The sequence below is a fragment of the Lissotriton helveticus genome, chromosome 4_1, assembly GCF_964261635.1.
Source record: "Lissotriton helveticus chromosome 4_1, aLisHel1.1, whole genome shotgun sequence".
Lineage (NCBI taxonomy): Eukaryota > Metazoa > Chordata > Amphibia > Caudata > Salamandridae > Lissotriton > Lissotriton helveticus.
This window is the reverse complement of record NC_136063.1, coordinates 70,619,661-70,639,046: the sequence shown is the minus strand read 5'-3', so window position 1 is coordinate 70,639,046 and position 19,386 is coordinate 70,619,661. Positions and strand designations below refer to the sequence as shown.

At 42.9% G+C, this 19,386-nt stretch overlaps 1 protein-coding gene across 1 annotated transcript in view; it reads right to left on the bottom strand.

The window, feature by feature from the left end:
* Window positions 1–2,212, bottom strand: part of LOC144827874 (IgGFc-binding protein-like) — a 43,403-nt gene extending 41,191 nt beyond the window's left edge. Inside the window, exon 1 of the mRNA XM_078686038.1 lies at window positions 2,022–2,212. Coding sequence (XP_078542164.1) covers window positions 2,022–2,212 — 191 coding nt within the window. The remainder of the gene's footprint in view (window positions 1–2,021) is intronic.
* Between the last annotated feature and the right edge of the window lie 17,174 nt (window positions 2,213–19,386).

Here is a 19,386-nt window from a genome sequence, read left to right as displayed (position 1 = left end):
GATTCATGTGCCTCAATCACGAAAAGTACTAAGCCGCTCCTAGCTGATAAACCATTTTACAACAGTTTCAGGGTGATTTTATGTCTGAATTTTTCTGCAATTGGAATTGGGTCTGTATCTTCATCTCCGTCTGAGATATGTAGATCTACTACTGGGTTACTTCCTGTCTCAGTCATTTTTGTTAAATAATAAGTTTGTTCAAGGGAACTAAGATACGGTTTTATGCACAATTTTAGGAACATTGTGTCCTTCAAGCTTGATTAACCAGTAGCTAATAAATAGGATATTTCGCTTACTCAGCTGTGGCGGAATTAGTGCCCACCCACTCCAGACGTCTCTGGTGTTTTGTGAGTAGGTGTCTCTGAAAATTAGCACAATTGAACAACTCAGATTCTACTGTTAAATAAGTACCCAACTAATGTTGACTGTGCCATGTTGTGTAGTTCCTATATCACCCATACAGGACTTGCGCATTTGGATAACATAAACTGTAGGATTGGTGGCAGACTGACTCTGAACACCCCCTCTGAGAATGTTAGCCTTTCTATTTTAGCTAGCTCACAGTGCCACTAGAATCTCCTCTTATAGGGAAGAGAATCGATTCTGGCAACCTCAGAACATGACAACCCTGATCCCCTTGGATCGTGGAACTATTTATTACCTTTCACTCAGTCACTCGTGATCACTTATTCGGTCTCAGAGAGTTGCACAGAAGAAACAGTTGGGTGCGTTACAATAAGAATTTATTGCACAGTTTTTCTTCTAGTGTAAAATAGATGTACTGCAATAACTGTTAGACAGTACCAGATGTATATGATTAGCAGCACAGTGAGATTAAAAGGATAGCACAGTTCTACCATCGTCTAATAATCATGAATACATATGTGAATATAAAATGCATGATAAAAGTCTGTGTACTCCTACGATGCCTATCTAGATGTACCTAAGTGTACCTAGCATGTGAGTAGGTGTGAAGCCAAGAATCCCTCTAGGATTTAGTCTAACCCCACTACCTGAAGTGAGAGAGTGTGGGACCCTGTCCTAGTCTTGAGTTGGATACCCCGTAAGGGATGTCTTAGATCACTGTCAGCTGGAGCGTCTGCATGCAGGAGCCTCAGTGTCTCTGGTCAGTGTGTCGGCCTGGAAGTCTCGGTTCGCTCTTTCGAACCCTAGCAAGATGTGCAGTATTTATACAGAAAGTGTCTAGGTTTTCTTTGTCCATTGTTTCTTGTAATGGCAATTGTTGGATTTGAGGATGGTGCATGGGATGAAGGTACGTAAATAATATGCAGCTGGTGTAGCCTTTGCCTGGTTTCCAAGAACCCTTATGAATATTCATTCATACTGTCTATTGATGAAGTTATCAGACGCTATTGTTCACAGAAAACCCCTCCTTCTGTGCCCAGGACTAGAACTAGGTAAAGATTCAATCTTAAAGGCCAGTTACTGTGTAATATAAGGGAGATAATGTAGGTGAAGGTGTATGATATTACCTGGGCCTATATTAGGGTAACTATATTAAACATAACACTGCGTTTTGCAAGAATGGGAATGATCATGTTAGCTCTGCTGCATTTCTTAAGTGTGAACATTGCCTTGGTAGCTCTGCTGCATTTCTCATTAATGGGCATCACCATTATAGCTCTGCTGCATTTCTCATGAACGGGCATCTACAAAGTACTTCTGATGCGATCTCATGTATGGGCATCACCATGGTAGCTCTGTTGCATTTCCCGACGATGTGCATCACCATGGTAGCTCAGTTGCCTTTCTTAAGTATGGACATCACCATAATAGCTCTGCAGAATTTCCCAAGAATGGGCATTATCATGGCAGCTCGGTTTTATTTCTCATGAATGGGCATCACCATGGTTGCACTTTGTATTTCTCAAGTATGGGCATCACCATGGTAGCTCTATTGCATTTCTCAAGAATGGGCATCATCATGATAGCTCTACTGCATTTCTCCACTATGGGCATTACCATGGTAGCTCTTTGCACTTCTCAAGAATGGGCATCACCCTTTGCTGTATTTCTCAAGAATGGGCATTGCCATGGTAGTTCTGCTGCATTTCTCCTGTATGTGCATCACCATGGTAGAGCTGCTGAATTTCCCGAAGATGGGCATCACCATGGTAGCTCTCCTGCGGTTTCCAAGAATGGGCATCACCATGGTAGCTCTCCTGTATTTCTCAAGAATGGGCATCACCATGGTTGCTCTGCTGCATTTCCCAAGAATGGGCATCATCATGGCAGCTCTTTGTATTTCTCACAAATTGGAATCACCATAGTAGCTCTGCTGCATTTCTAAATTGTGGGCATCATCATGGCAGCTCTGTTGTATTTCTCAAGAATCGGCATCACCATGGTTGCTCTTTGCTTTTCTCAAGTATGGGCATCACCATGATAGGCATTACTATTGTAGATATGATGCATTTCCTATATATGGGCATTATCGGTGCCTAATTATTTTAAATGTATGTGCCAGGGTACGATATGTTACTCTGGAGGTCATCGTGGTTGGCACTACCTGCTGTCTCTGTCCACACAGTCACATACTGCGCATCACACAATACAAGCGTGGTGTATTGGATTATTCCAGCTGAAAGCATGGCTTGGACCCGCCTAATATCATGTTTTTTTTTATGACCGTTCAATACTTTAGGGAAGGGCACTGCTAAAACATACAGCACCACCATTTGGTAAGCTGTCTTAACACCTTGGGCGCGGGCGCGATTCTGTGATTGTGCGGCACTTCTAATGAGTGGGCGGGTTCAAGACGGCCCCCAGCCGTCATCAGCACACGAGCACTGTGTTCCGTCATCAGCATGGAAGTGGTTAAATAAGTGTTGGTATTTAGCCATAAGTGCTAGTGCCAAGCACCAGCAAAAACAAGGCATAACTTAACCACCAGGTATCATATTGTAGCTCTGTTGTGAGTGGTCTATTTTAAGCATGGAGAAACTTCCTCCAAGCAATGTAGCGGCAACAAGTAGATGTGCATCTTCCAACCTCTAAGAAGGACACTGAACATGCACTAGGCGAAAAGAAAAAATGATCACCATTACCAATTGTTGGTATCCATAAAAAATCAGCCTTTAACATACAAAATAGAATAGGGCAACAGTAGACTGTGTGAAATCAAACCACCCATGTCAGCATTCAAGCAGGGATTTACTGAAAGATTTTGGCAAATTTAAGTAAGGACTCTACATAGAGAATAAACAAGCTTGGGGTAATACGCAGAGTATGTTTATGCTGCTGCTCTTTACCAAGTTGAATGTGAAAGGACTGCATTGTATTAAGAAGTAAAATGGCGCTGTAGAAGTCACACTTTCGCAAATGGGGAAGAGCCACCTACTAACCAAATTAACTAAAGCATTTCAGTGGATGATTGGGGGTCAAATAAGGAATGAAAAACAAGTTTAATAGGAGCTTTTTGAAGAAGACAAAATTAGTTAATCGTGTTGACAATTAGACTATTTGTTTTCAGTCCATCTAATTGTTTTCTCTTTCATAATAAAGTTGGATTTAATTCCTCTTGAAATCAATCTCCACAGGACAAATCCATCTCATAGGAAAGGCTAGCAGTGATTCCTTTCTTAGAAGTCACACATTATGCAAGTTATGGTTTTATTAGCTCACCCTTCGAGGTCGCTGTTCTAGAATTCTCTGTCATAGTGGTTAGTCTGTATCCTGCAAAACAAAAGGAAACATTGACTTCTAAATTTAACCTATTTTTTTTTTCAATTTACATTTTAGGCACAGGAATACACACAACTTCAATAATGTTTTAAAAATGTATACATCAGTGTGCAACATGTTGAAACTATTAGGGCATCCTTCACACGTCAGCACATCTCATCCAGGGCCTGAAGTAATATGATCACATCTACCCCATCATGAATGAACTTCCTTGGCTCCCCATGCCAGGCAACAATATCTTCAAAACCAGCTGCATCATTCACAGTCTTCACAACCAAGATTCTGCTTACCTTGCAGATAAGCTCGCCATCTTTGGCGGGTTCTGAGCAAACCCACAGCCAGGATCCAATCAAACTGTAGACTAAGCAGTGTAAAACAAAACAAGGAATGAGGCCTTTTACATGCTTGCACCCAGGATCTGGAACAACATCCTAATATTCATCAGGACCACCCTGTCCCAGCTCAAGTTTAGGGAAAAGTTGATGACAAACGTCTTAAAAGAACCATACATCACAATGCATTAGCTGTCCACAACAAAGCTTCGACTCCTATTCTTGTTGACTTTATGCTGGTTTTGATCATGTGCATCACTCCTTTGTCTTTTCACTAGGTATTAGATATAGAAATAGCATATACATACATACATATAGCTGTGAAACTAATACATTTGATGTGCCCTTTTCAAGGGTGTAGCCAGGAATTCTCAATTGGTTGGGCTCTAACTGGAATAGACTTACACGCAACTGTACAATTGGACTTCAGGTTCTCCCATAGTAGATTTGTGGGAACACAGGGTATTTCAGAAAACAATGGTCAGTAATACTCAATGAGACTGGATATCATGTAAAGAAAGTTTTGAAGGGCATCTTAGATAGTAGGGCATTTTAAAGCACCTAGGACTAGTGTCTTAGTTGAAAACTGTGTCAAAAGGTAAGATTGAATTTGCACTGAATCAGAAACACTGATCTCAGCCAGGCAGAAGGTTAGGACTTTATCTTGGGGGTTTTTAAGACCCCGCACCAAAGAAAGTTTCCCTGGGTGCATGAGTGTTACGATACTTTTTATTCATCTGGGGTGACTGGGCTGTCTCTCTCTGTGTTACTAACTTTGTAAGCCAGATACTGATTCCCGCTAGGAGTTCTTTGCCATTTCCGCTTTCTGACCTCAGACTCTCCAATCGAGGGACCTTTACCAACATTCTCTAGGATATAAGGTTACAAATATGTGGCAAGATATTTGGCACTTATCAGTTACTGCATGATCTGATGGGGCCTTCTTATCCTGAGTACTCACATTGGTTAAATATATTTGGAGATTTTGTCTATTTGCTGTCTCTGTGTCCACCAAGGCAAACATCCCCCGACTGAGCAGCCACCGCAGAAGACATTTGAATTATAAAAAGGGTCCAAAGGAATCCAGTATCCACTGAAAGCAGAGAAGTTTTAAGGCATAGGCAAAGAGGGCACTGGCACAGGGCCCCATCCTTTCAATGGGCCCCTGATAGAGCCAGCTCTGTTCTGCAAAAAGTCCTGCCTTGATGACCTTTTTTTTTTTTTTCTTTTTTATTGAGAGTTCATAGAAACAAGATCAACATTACACAATACAATTCTTAAAAGATTTGATGTAATACATGGCATATGGTCATACATGGATAATCAATAATCAAGTGTCCATAATTTAATTATAAAGTGCAAAGAATAATTATAAAGTGCAAAAGTGCTTAAGAAAAGTGCATATAGGCAGACAAGAGATTATAAAGGTATTTTTTACAATTCAAAAACACTCCAGAACTTTTCATACTTTTTGAGCGCCCCTGATCTGAGTGCATATTTTCTTTCCCTACCCTGTGTTTGTATTAATTTAGCCTTCCATGCCTGAAAGGTCGGTGCTTGATTGGTTTTCCAGCACTGCAATATGAGTGATTTAGCAATTAGAGAAGCTATGAAAAGAAATTTGTCATATTTAGTGTTGGTCGCTGAGCAACCAAGAACCGGGACTAGATCTTGGGAAATTATAGGAGTTTTAAGCTCAGAGGAAAGATATTTTTCAATTTCCCTCCATAGCTGTTGGATTTTAGAGCATTCCCAAACGATATGCTTCCAGGTCCCTTTTTCCTCGCATCTGAAGCATTTATCAGGAACTAGTGGAAAGATATTGTTGAGATAGGAGGGAGTTCTGTAAATCAGCCATTTATTATAAAATTGCATGCGCTTAAAATTAGCGCCGCGAAAGACTGTTTTGTTAAATTTATTTATTTTATCCCAAATTTGTTCATTGATTTCAATACCCTCCCTTTTTTTCCACCTCTCAAAAATCTTACTCGAGGATTCCTGTTTCCTGTCCTCCTTTAATATTTTAACCCAAATACTCATCTTTTTTTGAGATTTATTATTCAGTGCTGTGGAGATATTTTCTTTGAAATAGAGATTTCCTATATCCAGCTCTCTGAGTATTGGAATCAACATAAAAAAGGACCATTTCAAAACGGAATGGGAATGGCTTACCTGGCTAGCAACTTGGTCCCATGTCTTCCACCTGTTACCAGCCAGGAAGTCATCTATTTTTTCAAAACCGTTTTCTTTCCATAGCTTTATTGTTTTCCTATCAATGCATCCCTCTTCACCTAGGTTGAGGTTGTTTAAATCAGTTGTGTTACTTATCCTAGGAATGGAATTGGATTTCATGAACTGGGTTTTCTGTCTAAAAATCCATTGGAGGGACTCGTAACGGATCTTTTTTGGGTCTTTAGTAACTCTAATTGGATCAATAATCTTTGCCTCTGATAGCATCTTCTTCATAAAAAAGTTGTCTGTTTCATTCATGTCTAAAAAGAAAAATCTAAAACTATGATGTGCAAAAGACGCAAAATAGTATTCTCTTATGTTAGGGAGGGATAATCCTCCTTGTGCAAATGGAAGATATAAAGTGCCAAGTGCAAGTCTGGTAGACTTTTTTGCCCACAGAAATGAAGATATTAGAGAATCTATTTTTTTTAAAAAGGAAACCTGGATAACACAGGGTGCTGCATTAAATAAAAAATTAAAAAGAGGTAGGATCGACATGCCTATCAGTGCTGCTCGGCCCATTATAGATAGAGGTAATAGATTCCAGCGTTCTAAAAGGGACTCAACTTTTTTTAACAACGGTGAATAGTTAAGCGAGAACAGCTCGTCTAAATTGTCCGAAAGGAAGATACCCAGATATCTCTTTGGCGTTGGGCTATAAATTTGCCTAAATTCTGGTAATAAAGTGTCTACAGTGCAGTTTAATAAAATAATTCCCGTCTTGTTAACGTTAATTTTATAGCCCCCTAGTTTTTGAAAATCAGAAAATATTTTTAGAATTTTTGCTTGGCTTAGGGGGTTGGAGCCTAAAAACAGGGCAATATCATCGGCGTATAATTTTATATTAGTCATGCCAGCTACCGGGACTGTATTAATTCGTATATTTCTAATCGCGATTGCTAGAGGTTCAATAAATAATGCGAATAATATTGGTGATAATGGACAGCCTTGTCGGGTGCCTCTATTGATCTTGCATGTACCAACGTTGGAGTTATTGATGATAATCTGTGCCCTGGAGTTTAAATATAGTTGTTTTAAAAGAGAGATAAAAACATTCGGGAAATTAAAACTGTGCAAAATAGCAAATAGGCAGTCCCAGGACACTAGATCGAAGGCTTTTTCAGCATCTAGGAACCAAATTTGGGCCTTCACATTATTAGTTTTAAAAAAATCTAGTGCCTCCAATACAAACTTTGTATTTGTGTGGAGCTGCCTGCCTGCAATAAAGCCGCACTGATCAGTGTTTACCAGACTTCCCACTATTTTATTCAATCGATTTGCTAAAAGCTTAGTAAAAATGTTATAGTCTGTGTTTAGTAGACTTATTGGTCGATACGAGTTTATATTCTCACTATCCTTTCCTTTTTTTAAAATACTAACTACCACAGCTGAGCGGAAAGAATCCGGAGGGGATCCTCCTTGAAGTAAATCATTGACTAAAGTTAAAAATTCTTTGCGTAGAGTTCCTTTAAATTTTAAAAAAAATTCATTTGGAAGACCATCATCGCCGTTGGCCTTTCCGTTAGGGAGGGAGCTGATTACCTCATAATAATAATAATAATAATAAAAGAGCTTATAGAGCGCTCAGTAACGCCATCGCGGCGTGTCCCCGCGCTGAAGCTATCAGTGAAACAGCATGACATAAGAGCCTATGATCTACGCAGTGTATAGTAGTGTTTTAAGCATGGCCCTAAACCTCGCTTCACTGCTCTCCAGTCTCAGAGCAGGGGGAAGTTTATTCCATTGTTGAGCTGCTTGGAGCGCAAAGGATCGTCCACCTAATCTAGCCTTCCTTATCCTGGGGACTGTCAGCAGTCCGGCACCCTCCGAACGGAGGGTCCTAGTTGGTTCATATCGGCTGACTAAATCCTTTAGGTATGCGGGCGGCCTGTCCCAGACAATTCGGTGACAGAAGAGGAGGCACTTAAACAGCACACGTTTCTTAACAGGCAGCCAATGAAGCGTATCCAGCGCCTTTTGCGAGTTAGCTCTCCTAGGTCTTCTTAACACCAGTCTGGCGGCGGAGTTCTGTATGACTTGTAGGCGGCCTAGGCTGCCCTCGGTTGCCCCTAGGAACAAAATGTTTCCATAGTCCAACCGCGAGGTCACCAGTGCCTGTGTTAGTGTCCTTCTGGCCGCTAAGGGTAGGAGGTCTAAGGTTTTATTTAGGGTCTTTAGTATTCCAAAACATTTGCCCACAAGACGCCTTATATGGCCATCATATGAGAGAGAGGGGTTCATCCAGATTCCTAAATTCTTAGCCTCCTCACACGGTATAGGAGTAGGGCCCAGGCATGAAGGCCACCACTCAGCTGACCAGTTTTCGCTTTTTCCCCCCACCACCAACACCTCTGTTTTAGAGCCATTGAGCTTTAAGCAATGGGAGTCCATCCACTCAGCTAGTGCCTGCATACAGGATTTAAAGTTGGTGGGGGTGTTAGAGGTGTTCTGCGATAAGGAGATCAGCAGCTGGGTGTCGTCGGCGTACGACACCAATTCCACCCCAAAAGATTGTACAACTTTCGCCAGGGAGGCCATATAAAGATTAAAAAGAGTGGGGCTCAGAGCTGAGCCCTGAGGCACTCCCTGATCTAATGGCATCTCAGCTGAGCGACATGTCCCTTGCTGTACCTGGAAACATCTTTCCGTGAGGAAAGACTGTAGCCAGCACAGCGCAGGACCAACGACCCCGGCTTCGCTCAGACACCGTAGCAGGATGGAGTGAGCTACGGTGTCAAAAGCCGCGCTTAGGTCGAGCATGATCAGGGCCATTGTATGACCTGCATCTGCCCCTGCTCTTAAGGTCTCAGTGGCTCGAAGGAGAGCCGTCTCCGTAGAGTAGCCCGCCCTGAATCCTGATTGTGAGGGATGAAATAGATTCCATCTCTCCAGGTGCTCCGTAAGCTGAGCGTTGACCACCTTCTCAGCCACCTTCGCCACGTACGGCAATAAGGAAATAGGTCTGAGGTTTTCCAGCACCTCCATGCTTACATTCGGTTTTTTCTTTATTGGCAGTACTATGGCCTTCTTCCACTCCATCGGGACTTGTTGAGTGGAAAAGGAGGTTTGTAAGACGTGTCTGATGTGGGGTTCCAGGGCTGTCAGGCCTTCTGAGATGACCCAGGCCGGAGCCGGATCGTTGGGGGAACCGGACTTCACGCTTCGACAGATCTTTATTAGCTTGTCAGCTGCGGGAACCTCGAAGGTTAGTAGTGAGGAATCAGGGGCTGCAGGTGAGCTACCTGCTATAAAATCTATGCCCTTCTCTGGTTGTTGGGAGAAGGAGGCATAAATCGCTTTAACTTTGTTAGAGAAAAAGTCAGCGACTCTATTACATCCCTCCTTAGAGGCCTTTGTGGGGGTGTTAGAGCTAGAGACTGAGGATATTTCTTTATATATTTTGAACAGTTCACGCGAGGAGCTCTCGGCAGCCTCAATGCGTGTATGGAAGTATTTGGCTTTAGCTCTGCGCACCGCATACTGATAGCTTCGGTGAGCTGAGCTATAACTGTTTTTTGCTTGTTCACTCGGGTTCTTTCTCCAGCTCCTTTCAAGTTTTTTACAATTAGACTTGATTTGCTGGAGTTCAGGAGTGAACCAAGGGGCAGTACGTTGTCTGCCTTCTCTAGCTTTACCCTTGCTCATGGGAGCTATCTCATCCAAGGTGGCAGTCACAAGTAGATTAAATTCCTTGTTCGCCTGATCACTGTCCGTGGCACACAATGGTTGTGCTTTCTGGATGGCACCTATGAAGTTTTCCTGGGAGTACTGTCTCCATTTACGTCTCATAATATTTCCCATCCCATTCTCAATAGCCCTAACAGGCTGGTAAAAACATTGGAAAGGGACCAAGAAGTGGTCGGTCCAGGGGAGCTGACAAGGAGTAAGTGCTTTTATCATGTCCCAACTGGCGAAAATAGGGTCCAAGCAGTGACCCCTCTGATGTGTAGCTGCAACACTTAGCAGGTTAAGCTGTATTTCTTGTAGGACAAGACGAACATCCTCTGCCTCCTTCTGTAAGGGGTCCTCTAGGTGTAGGTTCAGGTCACCCAACACCAATACTTTATTGTGTTTAATCGCAGTCTGAGCAACCCCTTCTAGTAAACTACTACGGAAGTTGCCCAGAGAGCCAGGAGGTCTGTATATTAGGATGCCCGATATTGCCTCGTGTTTAGTCAATTTAATACTAAATTCACCTGCTTCCCTGTCATCAATTTTTACTGGTTTTAAAACACACTCAAAAGGGTGTTTGACAATGATGGCGATGCCACCTCCCCTTCCTTTTTCTCTATCAAGTCTGTGGAGGGTGTAGCCTGGCGGAATAGTACCCACTATATCTGGATCAGAATGTTCTCCTAACCAGGTTTCAGTTAAAAATAATATATGCATGTCCTCATCTAATAAGAGATCCCACAGCTGGAGGGCATGTTTGCTGACGGATCTACAGTTTAAAAGACCCCCTTTGGCAATAATCGCTTCAGGGTCAGGGACATCGGGCGCTAAACATCTTCCTCTGAATGAACAGTGAGGACAAGGACCTAGGTCCAGTGGCTCCATCGCGTGGTGACATAGGGTAGATAAAATGGGGCAGAGGTCTCTCAGCCTCTTACTTGTGTAGGACTGACTGCGGCACGCGCGAGATGTAGGGGTTTGGGCCCCTGGCCCCGGTCGGTCACGGACGGGCGCAGACGGGCTTGGCTTAGGCGCGGCTTCGGCGCGCGTCCGGCGCGCCCGCTGCGCCCGCCCGCTGCGCCGTCTGAACCCTATGCACATTTTATAGGTGATGAGGAGGGTGGGAGGCCGGCGCGACTAGAGCGCAGCCCCTGCCCACACCCAAGATGGCGCCCGCCGCCGCCTCAACCGGGAGTAAAAACCGGCTGGGCGAGGCTGTCAGCGACGAGAGTAGCGTGTGTAGGGGTGTCAGAGTGCCTCAAAAACAATTCCCACTTTATTCTAGGAATAAAAGCCCCCCTCAGATTAAAATTTGTAGCAGTCACAAACACGATCTAAAATCACAATGCTATCGCTGGTACAGCAGAGGCTCGATGCTGCTCGTCTGGTAGCTCGCAGCCCTAGTCCTCCCTCTAGGGAGAGCTCTAACAGCATCTAACTCAGACTCCGAGAATGTCTCAATGAGACCTTCCTTCTCTTCAGCGTTTAATTTGGGAATTATAAGTTGAGATAAAACTTCCCCTATTGTATCAATTGAGGTCTCTTCTGTTGTTTGATATATTCCCTCATAATGATTCAGGAAACATTCACCAATTAAGGCTGTGGTCTTAGTTTGTATTTTAGTGATTGGATCAGTTAGTTGGTCAATTGTATTGCGAGCCTGTTTTTCTTTAGTTTGCCACGCCAGGAGCTTCCCTGTATACTCGCTATCCTCGTACATCCTCTGGGTGTAGCAGTTAAAATGGATTTCGCCCAGGGCGTAATAGAACTCCCTCATCTTACTCTTGGCCTCGGATAGTTTTTTACTGGAATGTATTGTTCTTGCCCTGTAGTGTACCTGGGTTGCCTTTATAAGATCTGTTTGCAATTTTCTCTTCTCCTCTTTTCTTGCTTTATATTCTGGTATATCTTTAGATGTGATAAACCCCCCGTAGAGTGGCCTTAAATGCATCCCAGGTTGTATTTAAGGGGGCTGTACCTCTGTTACGTGTAAAAAACTCCTCAATGAATTCTTCAATTTCTGTACACCATTGAGGATCTAAGAGGTTATTTTTGTTAAAAAAACATCGTTTTATAGTGCTTAAGTCTTGTATTCCCAGAATTACCTCCATGGAGACTGCCGCATGGTCTGAGAAAGCATTAGGTAGGTGAACATAATTACATACATTTAAATCGTGGGATGTTAAAAAAAAATCCAATCTTGAGGCGGATTTGTACTTTGCAGAGAAACAGGAATATTCTCTTTTGAGTGGATTATTAACCCGCCAATGATCCATGATATCAAGGTCTAAATTGCAACTCTGTATCGCTAAGACAGATTGGGGTTTATTCTGACGGCGATCTTTTTTAGACGAGTCCAATACAGTATTTTGCAAAAGATTAAAATCTCCTCCCCATACTATTATCCCAGGAAGGCCGGTTATTGTGTTTTTTAACTGTAAAATTGGCTGAGAGTCGTCTAAGATGGGAGCATATAGTGTAGCAAGGATTATATTTACATTATGTAATTTACCATGGGCAACTGCCCATCTGCCTCTGGGATCAGTGGCTGTGCCTGCCAGAATAAAACCTAAATGTTTTCCAATCAGTATGCATACTCCTCTCTGTGTCAACCCAGCTGAGGAGGATATAGTATGGCTAGCCCAGTTCTTAAATAATTTATCTGCATCAGCTTGGTCTCTATGATGGGTCTCTTGTAAATAAATGATATCGGGATTTAAGTTTTTTAACCAGCATTCAATAGCGTTTTTTTTCCGAACATTATTTAGACCATTTGCATTAAAGGAGATAAACGTCAACATGCTCTTTCTTTTTTTAAGAAGGCCATACTTAAAAAACATGTTAAATTGCAAATATAATAAGTATGTATGCTAAAAAGGTTATTTAACAATACAGTATAATTATAAACCTCAAAAGACCCTCTCTTTGTGCAAATAGGCAAATAGTCACGATCTTTTTGTACAATGATGGATGAGTACTCAGTACAGATGAAGTAACGGAACCATATAGGTAGCAGCAAACCCTTACTTTGTGCAAAATAGGCAAGTAAACAGTACAGTACAGTATTATAATAAATACCAGGGAACCTTTCTTTTGTGCAAATAGGCAAGTAAAAAAAAATTAAAAATAAAATGCGTTTTGCATCAATAAATAAATACTTAGTACCGATGTAGTAGCAGCAAAAATAAGTAGCAGCAAATCCTTACTTTGTGCAAAATAATCAAGTAAACAGTGCAAATATATTATAGCAGCAGGCCCTTTCTTTGTGTAAACTAGGCAAACAATATATGTTTTAAAGCCATGTTAAGATCAGATAATCTTGTCTATGCCGTATCTTAGCTAATCTTAAAAATGGAACAAACAATTCTTCAATATATGAACTTTCCTTTTTTCCCCTGCAACACCTCCCTTCACCACCCCAACTCCCCTCCCCCCCGAGAGTCGACGGAACCTCCCCGTGTTCCACTTCCGTCCTTCTCTTTGGTTTCTTCTTTTTGGATGCCATTTCATTGCATCCTTGTGTGCTTCTTGTCGTCGCCTTAGCCCCGCCTTGCAGATATAAACACGGATCGTCTATAGACTATAGGCTATGCTCCGAAATAGACTAAGAAATTATAGAACAGAATGGATATCAGCTATGAATTACACTCCTAGGCCTTCTAGAAAAGTCTGGGCTTCGTGGACAGTTGTAAAGATAAAGAACTTTCCTTTGGCCAGTACTTTAAGTTTTGACTGCTGCACAATCAAGGCCTGGGCTCCCTTGCTTTTAAAAGAGTCAATCATCTTAACAAAGTCTCTACGTCTGTGAGCAGAGGCTGCCGACATATCTGAGAAGATTCTAAAATTGTTTACACCTTCTGCGTTGAATGATTTCTTAGCATATGCAGTGTTCAGGATTTTCTCTTTCACCCTGAAATCAGAAAAATTAAGCAAAATCGTACGTGGATATTTCATATTGTTGGGTTTATATGCCGGGACTCTATGTGCTCGTGTAATTGTCAAATCCCCTTGGAGCTCGGGTATGGCTTTTCTCAACAGAGACTCTGACCACTTAACTACGTCTTTATCTTCCAGTCCCTCTGGAACGCCTACTAGATATAGATTTGACCTCCTGTTGTAATTTTCAAGGTCCTGCAGTTTTTCTGTTAACTGGGCTCTTTCTCTATTTGCCACCAGCATCTCTTTCTGTATTGCTGATAGCGAATCTTCCAGGGATGAGATCCTTGTTTCGGCTTCAGTGACCTTTAGAGGGAGATACCCGAGGCTCCCAATGCATTCTTCCATTTTCGTGAGCCTGTTGTGCAGGTTTGAAATCTCCTGGGCCTGGGAATGTTTAAAATCTCTTAACTCCTGGAGGATGGTTCCAAGCAGAATTTCGATGGAATTTGTTTTTGTGGTGTTTGGAAGAGAAAATAACCCATTCTCTTGGGATGCTTGAGGTGTCTGCGGGCTTAACTCTTGACTTGGAGACTCCATAGAGTTCTTGTGGCTCTGGTTTGGGCTTATGCTATTATTCAGAATCGATGTCGTAGGTATCATAGGGGCCACTGATATTATTTCCTCAGGGTCCTGGTACTGGTCAGCCCCTACCGATAACACTGTTTCTGGTGGCTACGGTGTAGTAGAGCTAGGTGATGCCCCTCCAGCGCTCAGAACCTCTTGAGCCAACATGTTATTTTTACCGTCTTGGCTCATCCTCCCCCTCATGGGGGTACTCGAGAGTTGCCCCTGTAGCCCCTGTTTGCCCTGTTGGAGGAGTGGTTTTGTAAAAAGGGGGTACTGCTTTAGCTGGTTCCTGGTCCCTTGAGATGGTTTATTTGGTGTAGTATCCACCTGGCCCATGTTAGCTCCCTTGTTATTCTTCTCCACCTCTACATCGCTTTTCGCATCTTTCGCACCTTTCTCATCCCTCTCGCCCTTCTCAGCTTTCCCAGCCCCTTTCTCAGAGGCAGTGGCAGAGGCAGTGGGACTTGATAGGGTTAACTGGTCGGGAAGAGACTGATTTCCGTCCCCTTCGTCTTCACCTTCACCTTCCACTTGTTCATCTTCATTGACCTCATTGATCTCCCCATCCTCCTCATCCTGCTCTCTCAAAACATTATATTTGTTTTTTCCCGGTAATATCTCTGCGTCCTTTTGTCTCAGCGCGCTCATTTGCTGGACCTTTCTTCTGTTTTTTCTTTTGACCACAGGGGGGGTTTAATTGACAGATTCAACACTTCTTAGTACCCTCCGGGGGTTTTCAAGAGGTCTCCGGGAAGTCTTCAAGATACTGCGATCTCCCCACTCGGCGGTCGCTTAATAGCTTTAAGGATTTTGAAGAATTGCTGGTTCATAAGCGGCGGCGGAGGGAGATGGATCCAGCGTCTGACAGCTAACATCCAAACACTCCAACCACTCAAAGAGAGCACTGTAATATGCCTGAACCTAATGCTGTACTTAGCGGCTAAGACCGGGACCGGGACAGCGTACGAGTGGGACAATCGATGGAGCGGATGGTAAGGCAAAAGTGAAGATAAAGCAGAGCACAGTGACCTTATGGCGGTCTTACAATAGTCTTAGAGTAGGTGTAGGTGAAGTGGACCCAGCAGACGCAGTAAACGCAGAGTAGACACACTCACGGTGGGCAGTAAACAGCTAGAGGAGAAGTACGGGTGAGCACGGATAGGTCAGGACAGGCAAGTCAACAGGGAGAGAGCCCAATGTTATGTGCCCTAAAGTCAAAAGAATTCAAAGGCCCATGACTTAGCTGCCGTTCGCTGATAGTGTAAAAAAAAAAAAAGGGGGCCCAGAGGCAGGCAGGCAGCCCAGTGATCTCCCCGCTCAGTACCTCAGAAGCACAGAAGCGCCATATGCCCAGCGTCCTCAGTCCTCCGTCCTCCGTCTCAGCTCCGTCCTAGTTCCACCCAGCCGACCTGGTCTCTGTCCTGGACTCCGCCCTGGCCCCCGTGTCTATGGTGCTATCGGCGATGTCCTGATATCCCGATGCCGGTACTGGAGCCCTCCCGAGGCCGCTTGCTCTGCTCAGTCCACCGAAGAGTTAAAGAGAAAAGAAAGCTGACCGGCGATCAGCAAACCGCCCGCCATGCAAAGCGTATCACCAGTGTTTTTACCGGCTTATCACCAGCGTTTTCACCGGCGTATCACCAGCGTTTTCACCGGCGTATCACCAGTGTTTTCACCGGCGTTTCACAAGCAGCAGCGTTAGTGTCAGCGTCTCGCACCGCATAGCTTCGTGGGTGGAGCCTCGGCACGGCACGGCAGGAAGCACCACGGCGACGTGTGTGGATCACATCAGCTGTTCATCATTGATGACCTTGAATAATTTTTAAACAGATTGTTTTAAAAAATGTTTCCCTTTAATTTACTTTTAAACTGGTTGTAGCAGGAGAGTCTTTTACAGACATTTTGCAAAAAAATGTTGCGTTTGTGTTTCATTCTTTTAAATCAAAACAGGACATCACATATCCATATCCAACATAACATAACATTATTTGCAGTAATATTAGTGAGCTGCTGCTATGTTACAAAATTAAAACCGCAGGTCACTATTGCTAAATGTTAGATGTAAACATATTTAGAATTCGGAGAAGTGTGCCTGTGCTCTGTCAGTGACCTGGCAAAAGAGGGCATGGACGAGCTGAAACTGGATCATACATTCAAGTCTGTTCTAAACAGGGGTCCCCAAAATAAATTCGGCCTCAAGCCCCCACAATAGGTTTGTCCCAGGGCCCCAAAAATTCTTAAGATGTCCTTGACTGAAAGTGGTGAATGCTAGTCGATTATTTTGAGGGAGCACTGCATGCTTGTACATCCTGTGGAATTTTGTTGTTATCCTTTAAGGCACCGGGTGTTCTGAAAAGAGGAAAAGCACCAGCACACCACTGGCCGTACAACTGGCAGCACCATCCTCCAACAACACCACACACAAACAGAGAAACTCAAAATGCCAGTGTGACAATCATAGCAACACACCAGATGCACCAGCAGCACACAGCCATGCAACCAACACACCCCCAAGGATTATACACATGGCAAGCCTCACCCTTCAAAGACACCTCTCACAAACAGAGAAACTCAAAATGCCAGTCTAACAATCATAGCAACACACCAGATGCACCAGCAGCACACAGCCATGCAACCAACACACCCCCAAGGATTATACACATGGCAAGCCTCACCCTTCAAAGACACCTCTCACAAACAGAGAAACTCAAAATGCCAGTGTGACAATCATAGCAACACACCAGATGCACCAGCAGCACACAGCCATGCAACCAACACACCGCCAAGTATTATACAAGTGGCAAGCCTCACCCTTCATAGACACCTCTCACAAACAGAGCTACTCAAAATGCCATTGTGAGAATATCTAAGAATCAAAAAGGGTCTTGACTCCTTACTCAGCGAGGCTGAGTCCAACCAATACTATTAAACAAAACAAAAGCCAATGCTGGAATTACCTATTCATCAAACAGTATCCTTCAGAAAAAGCTGCTTTGGATTAAGCAAAAACAACCTGTTTTGATTTAACACCAAACGGAATTTATTCTCTTTTAATAAAGTTCTTTTTTTCTTTTTTGAGCACACTATTTTTCGTGCATGGAAAATACAAAATACAAAGTACAACAAATTCATACAATACAATACATTCACACACAAACCATTTTTTTAGAGTCTGTTCTAGTCAACTACGACTAGAACAGACTCTAAAAAAATTACAAAATCACGAAAAGAAGTATTTTCCATCCAATTATTTACCGATGCGTGGACGCATTGTTGTCTTATTTCCAGCTGTTTGAATGGTTTGTGTGTGAATGTATGGCCAAGTGTGTATGAAATTGTTTATTCATGTGTATGTATATTTTGTATATAAAATGTGTTGTACTTTGTATTTTGTATTTTCCATGCACGAAAAATAGTGTGCTCAAAAAAGAAAAAAAGAACTTTATTAAAAGAGAATAAATTCCGTTTGGTGTTAAATCAAAACAGGTTGTTTTTGCTTAATCCAAAGCAGCTTTTTCTGAAGGATACTGTTTGATGAATAGGTAATTCCAGCATTGGCTTTTGTATTATGAGAATATCAACATAACATGGACCACGCTCCTAATTCAACACCACCATGCACACAACACAGCACCAGAGCCGAATAGAAGGCAACACTCGGGTCTACAGCAAATGAATGCCCTCAAAATAGCACCAAGTCAGTACATGTTTTATTGACTGCAGAGCTTGGAAACAGATGAAGTAAATACTTCCCTGTGTTTCCTGCTCTGCTGTCTGCAGGCCATGCACTAACTTGGAGCAGGGTCGGATTTGGACCACAAAAAGTCCTGGACAGCCATAAAAAAGTGTCCCACATTTGAGGAGCATGACCTTTCACAAAACATTGCTTGGTTAGTATCAGGAGGCTCATTTTTTGAGAAATCTGTGGTATTTTTAAGCTTGAAGGGTCAGTAGCATTGGTGGAGACTGGGAGCACTGTATCTGTAAAAACTGAATACTCAGTTCAGTCTCATCACCTTGTACAAGGTTGCAAGAATCCTGCTCTCAATCAACTAAGTCCTCTACTCTGATTATAAAATCAATCAGAAATGTAGTACAAATCCAAGGGGCATAATGTGCTAGGTTGGAATCCCTGGGTAAATAACCAACAATGACAAGTGAAAGAGAAAAAGCAGCTCTGAAATTCCTCCGCATGATTCACAACAAAGAGATTTCATATAATAAAACCTGTTATTTTCAGTAGCGCACACCCTTGTTTCAGCCCCATTTTTTCTAATACCTATAATTAATAAAAAACTATTATTCACAAGTACAATAAAAAATATGCCCTCCCTTGCTGCAGTCTGAGGCAGTAAATCATGGCTGGCAAAGGTGCATAGAGGCACCTGCAAAAGTCCTCAGCGAGATTGACCAGGACTAGCAAAGTCCTAGCCTGGACCTCTGGATCTTGCCAGGTCTCAGAACCTCCCCATTAGTGGCATTCTGTAGTATCACTGGTACAGGCAGCCTTGGGTGCATTTGTGATAATCCTACTGTGCCTAGGGCTACCCAGCAGTCAAGCTGTCAGCTCATCCTCTCCCATCTCATCACAGGGAGAGGGGTTGGCAAGAGCCTCACTCACTACACCCTATCTTATGACTAGATGAGGTGAAAAAGAAAGAAACTGACAACTGTACTGCATGCATCACTGTGCAAATGTCAACCTCGTGCTTCAGTTCTTGAGGCTAGAAAAAGCTGTGTTCCTGCCCTTAGAGAGTATCCAATACCATAATCTGAAGCCCAACAGGTCAGACAGCTGAGGATAAGTAAGTAAAATAATACCCTATGAAATGATGTGTGAGAGTGTATGTGGCTGTGCATATGAGTGTATGTGTGAAAAAGTGAGATTAAGGTAGGCTTAGGGAGTGGGAATAAAAGAGACCAAGTTAAAATTAGAGTG